Source organism: Mercurialis annua, linkage group LG7, assembly GCF_937616625.2.
Source record: "Mercurialis annua linkage group LG7, ddMerAnnu1.2, whole genome shotgun sequence".
NCBI classification, from domain to species: Eukaryota; Viridiplantae; Streptophyta; class Magnoliopsida; order Malpighiales; family Euphorbiaceae; genus Mercurialis; species Mercurialis annua.
The window spans coordinates 29,510,564-29,526,238 of record NC_065576.1 but is presented as its reverse complement, the minus strand read 5'-3'; the positions used below and the strand labels follow the sequence as shown (position 1 = coordinate 29,526,238).

General features: G+C 37.6%; 1 protein-coding gene across 1 annotated transcript; it reads right to left on the bottom strand.

Annotated features, from left to right (window-relative positions):
- Positions 1-6,595: 6,595 nt before the first annotated feature.
- Positions 6,596-7,757, bottom strand: LOC126656990 (uncharacterized). Its single transcript, XM_050351610.1, has 4 exons — positions 7,420-7,757; positions 7,239-7,371; positions 6,951-7,142; positions 6,596-6,802 (listed from the first exon to the last, which is right to left on the bottom strand). Exons 1-4 carry the CDS (start codon positions 7,755-7,757, stop codon positions 6,596-6,598), a joined length of 870 nt encoding a protein of 289 aa, XP_050207567.1.
- Between the last annotated feature and the right edge of the window lie 7,918 nt (positions 7,758-15,675).

Here is a 15,675-nt window from a genome sequence, read left to right as displayed (position 1 = left end):
TCTATCTGGGCTGGCATGTGAGGCATGTAACATGTACTCCTAAGCATACATCTAACACTAGTAGTTTCTACCATATATCAAACAGTGGTGGGTTTTTACCTTTTTCTTGCACAAAGTCTAAAACCGGATGTATAAGTGAGGTTGATTTGATTAAGTCATCTTGAATGCCTATACAACCACTAATTACTTTTTCTAGAAATAATATGCTTTCTACGCGATTTCATGGACTTACTAGTTTTAACTAAGTTAAAATGATTAAATTAATTAACATGTTAATATAGGATTTGGACATGCTTTGGAAAGCATATAAACATTGCAAGCATACAAAATTAGCAATTGATACAAGGTTAGAGACACTTTTAAACCTTGTAGCACTCGGCTATTGTCTGGCAGTCGATGTGATTGGAATCTGGATTTTTTCAGAATGCAGAAGATTTTTGTCTCGTCAATACGGATCCACTAGTTTGAATCGAGGTCAATTCCGAGTTCAAACGAACCCAGAATCATGTGTGGAAGTTGTTGGTATCGTCGGACATGAGCTTCTAGGCCCGATTGACATGAAGCATTACAAACTTGGGCTTCTAGGCCCAAAATAAATTGCGATTGACCCATTACAGATTATAAATATATCTAACAACTGATTATAAGTCCATTGGCTCAAACGGGGTCCAGTGTTGAGTTCAAACGAGCCTGGAAACACAAAAACAAGATCTGGATTGGTTCAGGAAGATCTGGAAACATTTGGGAATAAAGAACAAAGGAACACACGGCGCCACTGGGAGTTGCGGCGGCGCCATGGTGGGTTGGTGGTGGCACCACGACAAGTAGAAGGTAGCAGTTCATTGTTGTTGGGTTTTTCATGCAAAAACACTCCAAATGATAAAAAAAAGCACAAGGGGAATACTCTAGAACATAGTTGGAACGATAAATAATGTTTAAAATTGAATTAAACATCCTAACACATGTTTCTAAGAAGATCTGGTGGTAATTATGTCAAGAATATAAAAAGCATGGTAATCATGGCAATTTGAGCTACAAGCATGCACCCTAAGCATTTGAATTAAACAATATCAACATACGATGGTTAAAACAGATATAAATAGCCTACATACATGTTTCAAATGTAAATTTCATGGCAATCATGTTAAGAATTAAAAACATTGCAATCATGGCAAAAGCATAAGTTATAGCAAGAAAAATCAAATCAAGATAAACAGAAATCCTATTACACATAAACTAATTATTCTGAATTGAATATGATGAAAAGTAATAAAAGAATTTACTGGGTCCTTAGAAGTACTGTTCTAAATCCTTGGCTCATTTTTTGGTGATCCGGATGTTGAATCCAGATTTGGATCATTGTGTAGCGTTGTGTTCTTGAATGGTTGAAGCGTTTTATCTTTGTTTGATAAAATTATGTGTGTGCGCGCTAGGGTTGGTCCAAACTAGGGTTGCATAGGGTTTAATTATGTTTTTTCTGGTGTGACCAGTTGGACCTTTAGCTAGGCTGTCCTAGGGTCCTATATATAGTGATTAAAGGTAGCTTAGGGTTGGGAAGAATTTAAGTTAAGTTAAGAATCTGTTAGTCAGAGTTAGAGACGAACTAGGGTTGTGAAAGTGTATGAAGTGATAACCTTTAAGGAATAGGATTTGCTTTTACATTTATATTTAGAATTTTACAATTTAAATTCGTATTAATTCTTACATGCTAACCAAAAGGGGAGTAAAAATTAATTTGGTGCCCAGAAGTATCAAAAATCGATTCTAGGACCCTACGTGTTTGGGTATAGTCAATATAATCCGTCAAACTTGCAAATTGGCCTATAAACTTCTAAGACATTGTAATTAGTCCAATTTCTTAGATTTAGATCACAATCTCTTTGGATCTTTATAGGCTACTTGTGGGTAATTACATTTCAATCCTTCAGGTTTGCAACTGCGCATAGATATGACTAGTTTGAATATAAATAAGCGAGCCTCTAGAAACCATCATTTGACACTTCAGTCCCTTATCACTTTTTACCTGTCCGGAAAATTGGTGTCTATAATTTGCCCCTTTGGAGGGAATTGACAAAGTAGGTCAATTATTATCATAAAAGAAATTCATCGTTCGCAAGCTATAAGAATATTGCCCACCACTAGAGGTACTCGCTCTTTGGTGGGTTTTAATGCGCTAGCTTGAGCATCATTAGTTGAGTTGCGTGATCCTGATCCCATGCTCCTTTGTTCTTGTTTACTCTGCTCCTGTCTGAGAGTAATTCTTCTCAATTATTCTAAGTGTCATCCATTGGGTTCGGAATTCCTGTTATGTGCCTCGTGGAATGGAGATAAAATTCCCACCCAACCGGAGAGTGATCCAATGGCTTGGACCCCTGGCTGTTATCTTATCTGGTACTTCTTAGATTTGTAGAAGGGACGACATCCCCTTAGCCGTCCCAAAGGTCACCCTATTGTGCAGGTACCTGGTAATTATAATGTTCGGTGCCTCTTAGGTTTGTAAAGGTAACAACATCCCCTTGGCCGTCCCAAGGGCTACTCTATTGCATAGGTGCCCGGATTCCGCAGTTATTCCACCAATATCGAAAACGTCTGAAGTTTATTTGAACTATTGGAGACAATATATGGATGTCTTCTTGATATTAAAATCTCAATTATCTGGAGTCTTGCATGTAGGGTTAGGCCGCTGTAATGTTGTTCTAAGTGTTGTGTTCTGCAAGTAATTATGTGGCGGTGTCTTTCTACCGTTAGCCATTTCAATTTGATCCCGTCTTCTAGAAGTATCCAATTTTGTAGAGGATGAAATCTGGTCTTGGCTGGTCTGATGTAGGCGTAGTCTGGTTTCATCCGTCGGGGAGATATTCTAGTCCATTCGATGAGGAGAAAGTATCATTTGACCGCTGGGGAAGTATTCTGGTTCGACCATTGAGGAAGTAGTTTTCTCTGATTCGTTGGGAAGTATTCAGGTTTGTCAGCTGAGGAGGTAGTTTGCTCTTATCTACTGGGTAAATATTAGTTGTCCTGCTCTGCTAACGATGAAATTTGGTCAGGTCTTCTGTTATGTCCACTAGGGAAGTGTATAGAGTCTGCTTCTAATCCATTGGGAGGTGTAGATAGTCCACAGGGTAAGTAATCCGATTCGTTGATGATTTATGCTATTTGTATTCGGGATGTCTGATTATGATGGCCTGCCAAGGACAAAATCTAGTTTGTCTATCTAAAAACCCAAAGTCTGGCGCTCTGAGGATTTGAAAATCGGTATTACCTCTTTCAGACGTAAAAATGGCTCTAGGCAGCTTTCGTCTTCTTATGGGCTTGTGCCATATAAGTCCTTGGAAGGTGGAGTTTCCTTACTCACTTTTCTACTTTCATTTCTCTTTGCTACTTTTCTTTTTTCCCAATATGCAAGTTTTCTTTGATTTGATTTGTAGGATGGCACAACCATGGAGGTTCAAGGAGCTGTGCAGAGATCCAAAACGATATTCTTCGTTCTTAGAGGTGGGCTAGAAGGTCCCGCTTTTGCTATGCTTCGAGCGACATATATGGAATGTTTGATTTTCTTGCCCTACCAAGGATAAAATCCAGTTGGTCTATCTAAAAACCCGACTTCTGGCACTCTGAGGATTTGAAAATCCAAGTTCCAGTATGACCTCTTTCGGGCGTTAGAATTTCTCAGGGAAACTTTTGCCTTCTTGTGGGTTTGTGCCATATAAGTCTTAGGAAGGTGGAGTTCCCTTACTCGCTTTCTACCTTCATTTCTCTCTCCTACTTTTATTTTTGGCTAAATATATTTTTAGGGTCCCTAAACTATATGGTTTTGGTTCATTAGGTCTCTCAACTTCTGTTTGGATTCCTCAGATCCCTAAACCTTTGTTTTTTTTGTTCGTCATGTCCCTCATCTTTTATTTGGCTTCCTCATGTCCCTAAACCTTTGTTTTTTAATTCGTTGGTTGACTAAACTTTCGTTTTTTGGTTCATCAAGTCATTAAATGGATCCCCGTTTAAGGACCTAATGAACCAAAAAACAAAAGTTTAAGGATTTGAGGAAGCCAAATAGAAGCTGAAGGACCAAATGAAACAAAAAATGAAAGTTTAGGGACCTGAAGAAGCCAGATAGTTAAGGTTCGGGACCCGAAAATGGGTTTACCATTTATTTTTCCCAATTTAAAAGTTTTCATTACTTTGATTTGTAGGATGACACGACCATGGAGGTTTAAAAATCCGTGTAGGAATCCGGAACGATATGCTACATAAGAAGCTTCGTTCCTAGAGGCAGGCCAGAAGGTCCCGCTTTTGCTATGCTTGGATCGACATGTCTGCACTAGATTCCAATCTGAGCTACGTTTTTCCAAACTTTCCTCTTAGGTAGATGTTTTAGTTTCTTATATTTTCAAATTTACTGCTCAAAATTGCTCGAAAATGGGCCAAACTGTAATACCCTGTATTTTCAAAGGTAGTAATTGGACCACGTGTTCTATTTCAAACGGCGAAGTCGGAAAAGTGAAGAAATGGCGAATTTATGAAAAAATTATATGCATAAAATCTCAATTGTAATGATTTCATTTTACATTTATTATTTATTTTATAGGTTTTTAATAAAATTTCATAAGTCTTGAAATTATTTTATTTATTTGGTTCAAAACATTACGTAAAGTATTTGAGTTAAAGTGTTCAAATGATCGCTTAAGTTATGAACGAAGGTTGAAAGAATTAATTGCTTTATCACAAGAATCAAAGGACTAAAAGATCATATTAGCCACCATATATAAATGAGATGCATTTGAAGGATGAAGGAAGAACAAGCTTCATTTTCATTATATTTCTCACGATCAACTTCGATAACCTAGGGTTTGCTCATTTCGTCTCCGTTATAAACGATTCTTTCTCCGTAGATTCAAGAATTTCTATCATCCTTAAGCTTGATATTGAGGTAAGAATTATGATTTGGTGGTGTGTTATTGTTGTTTAAGTCTGAAGTTAAGTTAGTTTTATATGTTCGTATCGAACTATCAAAATCACGTCATTTTCAACATTTTCTTGATGGTTTTCAATATGATTTTTGCTAAAACGAGTTGGGTGCACATCGGTTTGAGTTGATGATGTTTTTCTAAGTTGGAAACGCCCTCAAACCTGCTGTAATCACGTCCAGCATGGGAGGCGTAACGTGCTGGTATTCAGCTCGACGCGACCAGGCCATTCCGGGCCTGGCGCGACGTGTTGAACCTTGTAGCGATGCGCTGGGTCAAAAATGGCCCTGGCGTAACGTGCCAAGTCTGGGTGCAACGTGCTCCCTCTGAAAATAGACGGCATGACTTGAAAGGGAGAGGAGTAGCCTGGCATTATATTCCCTAGTCTAACTGAGGCCTCTATGACCCAAAAACGCGAAGAATCGATTTAATTAAATGTAACACATGATGTTTGGGTGATTGGAAAATGTAATCAAGGTCTAAACGTTAAGTAAAGTTAATTATAAAAAAAGAGTAAAGGTATATAAAAGAATCGGAATAGGAAAGAGAGTAATACAACGATTGATTAGGAATTACCTATAGGATTGGCTTTTCTGTTTTAAACACGTATTTATATTTTGATAGAGTATTCGACGAGCTTTCAGGCTGACGAGCTGGAAAATCTGGGGGATTAAATGACGTACCAAACTTATGTATTTTGGATAGCAATCACTGCGAGTTTGCAATTTACTTTTGTGTATTATGTATCTTAAGTTATTTTGCGATATTAATAGAACGATAAAAGTATCGCATATTATATGTTTTTGTTATTATGTTTATGATATTATAGTTGCTTTAAAATATGAAACCCAATATAATGATATGAGGGAACGACCAACCTATTGAGTGTCAATAGGACTGTGTGATTACCGGTGTTGACATGAGTCTTAAATGTCTATATGTTGATCATATATCGATATAAGCTCTAATGATTATGAAATGGAAAGGAGGATTGTGCATGGTAGATACGAGGTTAACACGGTGAAATTATCTTGGGACCCGTATCTAGTGATTTAACTCGGATTAATTATCTCGGGACTCACAATTTATGATAAAGCGATGGTAGCGGTTAAATCGGTAGAATTATCTCGGGATCGTACCACGTGGATTGATTCGATTTGATATGATATGAATGTGATACACATATAGGGTTTGTGTTTTGTATTATGCGTTTAAGATTAAGGTTTCGATAAGATTTAATATTTGGCTTATTTTAATATAAAAACAATCCTATTACATCCCATTCAAATCCAAATCACAATGTACAACCTATATGCACACCCTAACAAAATACTACCTATCTGCACACACTAACAAAATACTACCTATGTGCACACCCTGGCCAAAATAATTGAATTATGAAAAGACCACATTTTATGGCCACTACCAGGCTATCATCAAAGCATAATAAGTTCATCTGAACACCAAAACAAATAAATATGTTGGAACTGTACTTCACGGCAACAAAATGAAATAAACATGGTCTTCATTTATGTGCTTTTGGATCTCTTCCTCAAAATGTTCATGTACCTAGATGGAATATCCTTAGCTCTCCTCTTCCCTTTTCCTTTTTCATCTTGAGTAGTGACAGGCTAGGAAGGTTGGGACGGAGCTCCATCTTCAATAATGCTCTGTTGACTATCTAAGGCATGCTCTCCTTCATCAGCTTGACCTGACTGGTTCTGATTTGGTTGGCTTTGGTCAACAGCCGGAGGTTTATCGACAAATGGGAACATTCCACGTCTAGTCAGAGACACATGAGGTACTTGCCTTGTACCTTGGAAAGAAAACACACAAACCTTTTAAAATTTTAATGGAAATGATATACCAAAAAAGAAAACAATTACATTTCACTTACATCCATCATCCAGTGAAGGGTCACGTGAGCGTCATGAATCACAGACTCTCTTTCAGCAGACTGTCCACCAGGCTCAGGAGTTTACTGACCCCACTATTCTTTAGGCACCCCCTCTTATTGTGTCCAAACTTGCCACATAAACTGCAAGTCATTCTCATATTTCCCTTCCTTCGTAACTTTTCCCTATTCTGAGCAGCTTCCCTGGGCTTTTCCACCCTTTGTTTCTCTAATTCTTCTGCCTCCTTTCGTCTAGCCTTTGGTATTCTTCCCCCCTTCTTCTTCTGAACTGGGGATGGTGGGAGTATGATGTTGAAGGGATTAGGGTCTGTTTTTCACATGTCTGGCCCATTCTTATGGTTGATTACATAGTTGTATACCTTCTTATACGTAGCTTTGCTGTAACAATCATCGACATACTCCTCAGGCCTTTGATTATTACCATATATGCATGGGCAATCATGCAAACATGTGATTCCAGTTAGTTTCCACCTTCGGCATGTGCATGTTCTCCTGGCCAAATTAACCACGAACTGGCCCCCTGGGCCTTCTACTTAACACAAAGGGCTACCACCATCGATTGCGGTGAACTTCCAACCATACTCATTGATTTTAGCCAACTTCTTTTTAGTCTTTGGACACAGCTCACCATCTATATGTCTGCCAAATTTCTGCTTCTCATTTATCCTCTTCATAAGCTGAGTCCTTATCATTTCGAACATTGTCAATACTGGCTTCTCTCTGGCAGTAAGTATGTACTTGTTGAATGCTTCAGCCAGGTTGTGAAGGAGGATATCACATTTGACATCCTCCTCGAACAAAGCTCTACACCAATGTTCCCTGGGCCTTTCCTTGATCCATTTGAAGCCCACTTCATGTTTGTCTTCCAGTACTTTCATGGCTCTATCCATGGCGGCTTTCTAATTTGATGTACCAATGTTCCAAATTAATGGCTTCAAATGTTGTGCATGAAAGGCGGTCCTGAAATTTGCCCACAAATGCCTCCAGAACAATCTGTGCTCTGAGTAGGGAAATAGTTCCTTTACAGCATTCATCAATCCCTGCACAAACAGCGCCAATTTCATATCACTGAAAATACAATCATCTTATAGACCCTGACAATTTAAAAATTAATCACCTTTAGACCCTAACAATTTAAAAAGTAATCACCTATAGACCCTGACAATTTAAAAAGTAATCGCCTTTAGACCCTGAAAATTTAAAACGTAATCACATTCAGACCCTGACATTTCAAATATAATCACCTACACTGTTTTATTGCTTGTACATTTTATTTGTCAAACATGAAAACAGTGTCGTTGGTAAGGTGCAAATCAGCTTGGAGCAGCTCAATATACCACATCCAGGTGTTTGTGCTCTCCGTTTTAATCCAGGCATATGCTATGGGGTACATACAATCGTTTGGGTCAATCCCTATAGTAGAAATAAGTTGACCCTCATATTTTCCCTTCAACTAGCACCCATTCAAACACAAAATCTGTCTCATCCCATTCATGAAGGCCTGCTTCAGGCCATTAAGGCATACATTCATTCCTTGTAACTTCCCCCTTGCCTCTTTAAACTCAATCGTGCTCCCTGGGTTGGTTCTCAAAACCACCCTCTTGTAATCATAGAGCTTCACCCTCAACTTTTTCCAACGCTTCCCTTCTTGCTCGTCTAGCTTGCTGAATGCTAAGTGAATGTTTTAGCTCAGTCTGAATCTTTTTGACAAATACCTATGACTTATATTGACGGTCATTTCTGAATTCTTCTAACTTATCAGCCAGTTATGCACTAGTGAGGTGGAAATTCTTGTTCCTTTAAGAACATTTATGCTCCAATTCATGGGACTTCACTTGAAATGTGTTGTCATTTGGATCTTTGAGCTACTTCTTTGAGGCAAACACAAAGAAGCCACATTTTTTTCTCTATCGCATTGTAGCTCTTTGTCCTGACCCTTGTTTTCTCATTTACAGGGAAGTACAGTTGGTGCCTGTGGTATATGCCCTACTGACGGCACGCTTTCTTAAACTGCTCCCTGTCATTGAACAACATCCTAATGGTGAAAGTGGGACCCCCATTATCATGGTCTTCATCAAACACATTAAAAGATTCTCCACTGTCATCTTAAAAATCTGAAACAATTCTATTACCATCAAACTCCATGTAGTCTGAATCACCAGCTTCAGCATCATTGTGTATGGTTCTGTCCACACCACCAGACTCAAATTGCGTTTTATCCCTAGGTCTCCCACCATCCATTTTTTGCGAGCCACCGACACTCTTCATTTTCTTCATTCAATTAACCGGATGCCTTAATTCAGTAGTCAAATTTTTATCACCATCCATGATGTCATAATCAGGATCGATAATATACTCATCGACATCATTATCCCATTCATCAACCCACTCGTGTGAAGCATGCGGTTGTTCTTCACTGTGCATTGGAGGATGTTCGTCACCATGCCTTTGTGGCAGTTCCTTGTTGTGGTCCTGAAATAAACCCTCAAATGGGGGCTGATGTTGGGTCTAAAAGAATTGGTCAAACTCCAAATCTTGAGTTTGTTGAGTGGGCCCCATCCCATGCCTCCGCTTTTCATCATCCATGTGGGCCCCCTTTGTAGCCCCCAAGTCATGAACTTCCTAATTTGCCACACTCTCTTGGCCATGGGCTTCCTCGTATGGAAAATTCTATTGGACTATGTCGGCCCCCAGTTCCTGGCCTTCCTCATGTGGCCCCTTCTCTTGGCCATCATCATCATCAGCCCTCTTATTTTGGTCATCTTCAGCAGCCCCTTTATCTGGGCAATCTTCAACAGCCAACTCAACACTTTCCTCATCAATTAACCCCTCACCAGCAACCTCATCATTCCCAATATTTGTTTGACCCAAATAATCAGCCCCTTCATTCCCCTGGGCCTCCATTTCTCCATGGACCATAGAAGGCCCTTCACTTACATAGGGAATCAACCAACTCAAATCAGTTTGTGATGGACCTTCAATAATAGCCCTTCTACCCACTGCCCGCCCCTTATTACCCCTTGATTTTTTTCACGGGTGTAGGATACGCGTAAGTATTGTTAGGGTTTGGTATCTCTTCAAGTACAACATGTGGGGGCGAAGGGGAATGAGGGACTAAAGACTTAATGTCTCTAACTGTCAGTTTCTTCACATAAACATCCACTGACCCATCCCTCTTCCCAGCCATAACCATTTCCATAATATTGCCTTCATGATTTATCGGTCGAATCCATTCATGAAATTCCTTATCTTTTTCTTTCCAATAATAATCAACTAAACCTGCAACTGTCAGAGTTTTCACCCATCTATCTAACTTCCTCATAGACATATCGTTTGCGGAATACACCCTAGTGAACTCTTCCCCATTATGGTAGCCCCAGTCCTCCAATTCCCCATTAATATGAAGGTTGATTTGGAAAAATTCGAAACCTCTTGGTGAAACTGCAAACAGACAAATATTCAACACAACCACCAACAACAACCATTCATAATTCAACAAAGAAACCAGCAGTAATATTAAATTCATCAACCAAAACAACAACAATAGTCAATGCAAACCAACACAACCGTACAAAATAAGACAGGTCCTACAAATATTAAACAAATCCAACCAATTATTAGTCCTACAAAGAGTAAACAAACATAAAACAAAATCCCCCAAAAATAAACAAAATAGGGTCAAAATTTTACATACCTTCCACTACATCGTCACTATTACTGTCATCCATTAACCTCCATCGAGGAGTTCCAGGTGGTCCCGTTCGCTCTCTTTCCTTTGCTTTTCCCTTTTTTCACATTTTTCTAATTCCTTTGCTTTAAGAACCTGTGACACACCAGAAATACACAACATCGGTCAAACCCTAAACCACATTTGCATTAAAAACCTGTGGCACACCAGAAATAAACAACATCAGTCAAAACCTAAACCACATGAACCAGACAATGAGAGGATAAATAAACCTATCTTACTCTAAATTTCAGTTCCTTAGTTATTTTTATCTTCGTCAAAATGGAAGAAGAAAGAAAGAATGGTGTTAGAACCGGTAATCGAAGCAATAATGGTAGTGGGAAACGGAGAGTTCAAGGAGAGAAAGAGAGGGAAGGAAGAGTATGTCAGAAACTGAGAGAATAGAGAGAGAAAATTTACTGAGCGGTGAATTTTTTTATGGGTTAATGTCATAAAAATTCATCAACTTTACACATTTTCTCATTTTAATCACTTCGTTTAAATTTTCTCATTTTCATGCACGAACTACCACTTTTTCTCAATTTAATGCACGATGCTGAGGTGTCACGACTCCATTGTTGTAATTCGGATATTAAACTCCCTGGGTCACTCAAGTCTTAGGAAATCTCAAAAAGGTCACTAAAGTCAAATTTTTTACAAAATGGTCACTGAACTATTCCTTTTATTATAAAAGGGTTCACCCATATAAAACGACGTAAAAACCTAACATTTTTTCTTACGTGGCATGCCAAAATTACAAAAAGGAATATAGTTCAGTGACCTTTTTATAATTAAAGGAATAATCCAATGATTTTTTTGTAGTTAACAAAAAGTGTAGTGTTCTTTTCGTAACAATAGAAATATTTTTGTAATAAAATGTATAGTTCAATGACCACTTTGTAAGAAAATTGACTTTAGTGACCTTTCTGAAATTTCCTGAGACTTGAGTGACCCAGAGAGTTTAATATCCTTGTAATTCACTGAGATGGAGGTCATTTTACACCAATGAATGAGTGCCACCTCCGCGTCGTGCATGAATTTGGGAAAACGTGGTAGTTCGTGCATGAAAATGAGGAAATTTAAACTGCGTGATTAAAATGAGAAAACATGTAAAGTTCGTGATTTTTTTGACATTAACCCTTTTTTTATTTAAAATTTGAAAAATTAACCAACATGTCTGAGATAAGGACTGAGCAAACTGAATGAGGACAGGGCCACGTGGGGACAGGTGGCGAGAGAAAGGCATGCAAAACGATTAAATTGGTGGCGGCGCAGCGATTTGCATTTTTTGTTATCAGGAGGGCCGTGGGTGGAGCCGCCATAAAATCCGCGGGGTTTATGGAAGCTTTTGGAAGTATAGGGGGTTTAGGGAAGCTTGGGGTGAAGGTCGAGGGGGGTAGGAGATTATTAGCCCAGAATTTAAGGTCTGGAGAACTTACAAAATAAAAGGTTTATAACTTATTAAGGTTATTCCTTTAAACGATTTTGAAAGCATAATTGTGCCTAGACCCAATATAGTAATGTGTGATTGCCACAATATAAATAGAACTGCATCACTACATACATAATTATAGGAAAGAATAATAATTGAATACATGCATTAGTAAGACATGCATCATGTGCATTCTGTTCAGACAGAAGGTGAGTTGTGGCAAATCTTTGGGGATGAGAGACTTCATCACCCTGGTGCGCAGTTATGCTAATGTCTAAAGGATTGGAACGTGAATTTTATAATGAGTCATTTTCCTTAATTTCCAAAGATAATTGAAATGTTTTCAAAGAGAATTGTTTTATACGTAAGGATACCTAGACCAGAACTCTGTAACTGATGTGAAATGCTCGAGGACAAGCTTTAAACAATGCTCGAAGGAACATCGAAGGTGTATAAGAACGAGAGTTTAAGATTTATGTTTCAAATAAACGAAGTTAGTCTTGGTTTAACGAGCTACAATTGAGTAGAATAACAAGGCGTATTCGAATAGTGATGCTTATCTGAATAACGACGAGCTAAAGATGGAACATTCTTTAGACGAGGTGTTTAAGGTATATACTATGAGGTAGTAGAAATATGAAAGAAGAGGATAGAACCCATCAACCGACTTATAAACCAAGGGATTAGAGATACGCAGATATTCTCTATTGATTGATGAAGTGAGTTTTAAGCGTTGTCTGGAAACCGTCAAAATCTAGTAAAACTAAGATATCTTTTGATGGAACTGTTGGATCGGTCTGATATCGGAATACGATATTCCTAAGATGATTACTTAAGGTTTAACTGTTGTAATCGTCAAACTAAAACTAGACGGTAGTTTTCATAAGAGTATTCATGAGAGGTGTATATGAACCAAATCGATCAGTCAAGTAGATAAGCAATGGAGGTAGGAAGTATAGAGGATGATTGACTAAGTATTATTAATTTAAACTCTGTATGAAAGTGGATGGTTTGAAGTATGTGATTAGTGAAATTAAGAGATAACGACATGTATTGTATGAAGTAAATTTTCCGTACCAAACCTTGCAATTATGACCAACGGACTACGGAATGTATACATGTATGATAAATGTATATAGAGTATCAGACCCCAAGTCTTCAATTTGGGTAATAAGGAAAAATAGTATAGTACAGTAGCTATGGAATATTGACAATGATCCTTAAGTGAGGATATGGGCGTTGGATTGGAAAGTTAATACACGTTATATAGCGGAGATCATGTTAGATATATAAGGTCTAAATGTTTTGTACGTCAATACCAATAAAAAATTCAGAGTAAGCTAACATTTGAGATAAGTGACATATTAAGAATAGATACGCCCGGATAAGAAATTTGTGATAAAGATAAGAGGAGGAATGATGTATTACAACAGAAAGAATTAGAGTAAACAATATATAATAAGACGCAACGAAAAGGAAACGTACACACGTCGATAAGGATATAAAACGTGATAAAGAGTTGTTACAAGAAGTAACGGCCGAAAGAGTAAGTATTCGAGCATAAGAAAACCACTGGTTTAATGATATGGATGATGTATACGGGAAAGTTACATAGAATATAAGTTTTTTCATATAAAAAAACCTATGAGCTATACATGTTGAAAGTAAATAAAAGTGAGTAGATGTGATTACATTTGAGAATGAAGTGGAGTTCACTGACTATGAAAATGTCAATAAAAGGCATAACTATAAGGGTGCATACCAGTACCGAGAAAAGAAGGATCAAGAGTATAATATGAGTATGTTTTACACGTTTTTAAAACATATCCAATAAAGAATTTAAGAAAAGGACTATCATGAACATAGCATAAGTTAAATCCGATGAGAGAATTTTCAGAAAGTAGTATGGTTACTACTACTTCTAATTTGGACATAGAGTGAGTAAAGACTTTGACTGTTCTGAAAAAGTATATCGAGACAAGTGTTCAAGCTATTCCTGGATTGTTCTATAAGTTTGGCTAATGGATTATAGAATTTTTCAAGTAAGCAAGGAAGAACATGCGCTAGGTGTACATTCGGTGTTTTAAAACCTGAGAGAATGTCAAAAAATTAAGTTGAGTTCTCCAAAGGCTAACAACATTATGGGGACACAGAAAGTCGCAAGAAACGTCTAGAAAGATCGAGGCAATTAATAAGTGGAAGAAACCAGTATGGTTTAAGGAATTAATAATTTCTTGAGATTCGCTAGGTACTAAGAATGTTAGTTACAAAGTTTGTCAAAGATTTTTGTATAAGTAACAAGATTCAACAGTAAGGTGTGAATGTTGAGAAGGTAGATCAACATATAGTAATTACTGAAACATTAAAGGAGTAATAGGCCATAGTGCTAGTACTAACACTACCCAAAGGGTGTATAAGGATTATAGTATAGTAGATTTTTAAGAATCAAGAAGAGATTCATTAAGATATAGCATGATCGGGTTATAGAATATATTTCTCAATGATTCAGTATGCAAGAGGTTATTCACTAATGCATAAATTGGAACTGGCAACGGTTATAGTCACGCCGAAAGTTGAAAAATGTTATTATTATGGTATGATAAGCAAATTATTCATGACAATAGAAGTTGTTGGGATAGGATCCTAAGGGCACTACTTGCCTAATATGAAGTGTAAGCTATTACAGATTAACGATCAAGAAAAGAAGTAACTAGAGATGTTAAAATGACTACTACGATAATAATCGGTAATGTCCTAGTGAGCTATCATAGTAGTAGATGCGCTGAATAGAAAGCCTGTGCAATCACATGTATACCACTATACAGTAACGACGACGGTGAGTAAAGACATTTATATAGAGAATAGTTAAGTATTTGATATGAGATCTTCAACCTTAAAATTCTATTGGTTCGACGAAGTATATGATCAATATGGAACAATTAAGTTGAAGGAATAAGTTGGAGACACTCAATAAAAGTGTCAGTTGGATAAAGATCAACAAAGAAAACTTTGTGGTCTCCATATTGTTAACAAGACATTGAAGCATATATAATATTTTGAAAGAATCGCGAGGATCAATATATTGTTTGCCCCAGTACCATAAAGAAACACCATGACATTAAGAAGCATACATATGTAACGATATGAATAAGAAGATGATTGAGTTTGTAGCCAAATATCCAAAAGACTAGTGAGTAAACTAGGATGCCAGTGATTATACAGATTTTACAACGACTACCAATGCAGCATGGCATGTAAAGAGGATAACAATTAATTATGTCGATAATTACCTTGATCTAAAAAGGGTTCTAGCATAATAACGTGATAGTGGATAATGTGATGAAATACATATATCTCATACTCTCAAGATTATACGTACTATAATACATGAATGAGAGTTTAGGCGATAAAGTGAAATCAGTGGACGATTAAGACTTGTAAAAGTCATAGGTGCGCAGTTATAAAGTGAACACTACTAGAAATCTGGATTTTAGTGACGGAAATTAGCGACGGATTTCGTATCTGTCGCTAATTTCATACTTTTGCGAAGGAACTGGCGACGGATGTCATATCCGTCGCAAAACATACCAATTTGGGTGGCGGGAATGCGCGCGCCAATTTAGCGACGGCGACTTCG

What these genes read in the sequence shown, in the direction of transcription:
- LOC126656990 (XM_050351610.1), bottom strand. Translation starts at nt 7,757, where the DNA reads ATGAAAGTACTGGAAGACAAACATGAAGTGGGCTTCAAATGGATCAAG. An exon ending in GCAAAGCTACGTATAAGAAG is followed by an intron (nt 7,143 to 7,238) that starts GTATACAACTAT and finishes TCCCCAGTTCAG; the next exon opens with AAGAAGAAGGGGGGAAGAAT. An exon ending in GGTGCCTAAAGAATAGTGGG is followed by an intron (nt 6,803 to 6,950) that starts GTCAGTAAACTC and finishes AAATTTTAAAAG; the next exon opens with GTTTGTGTGTTTTCTTTCCA.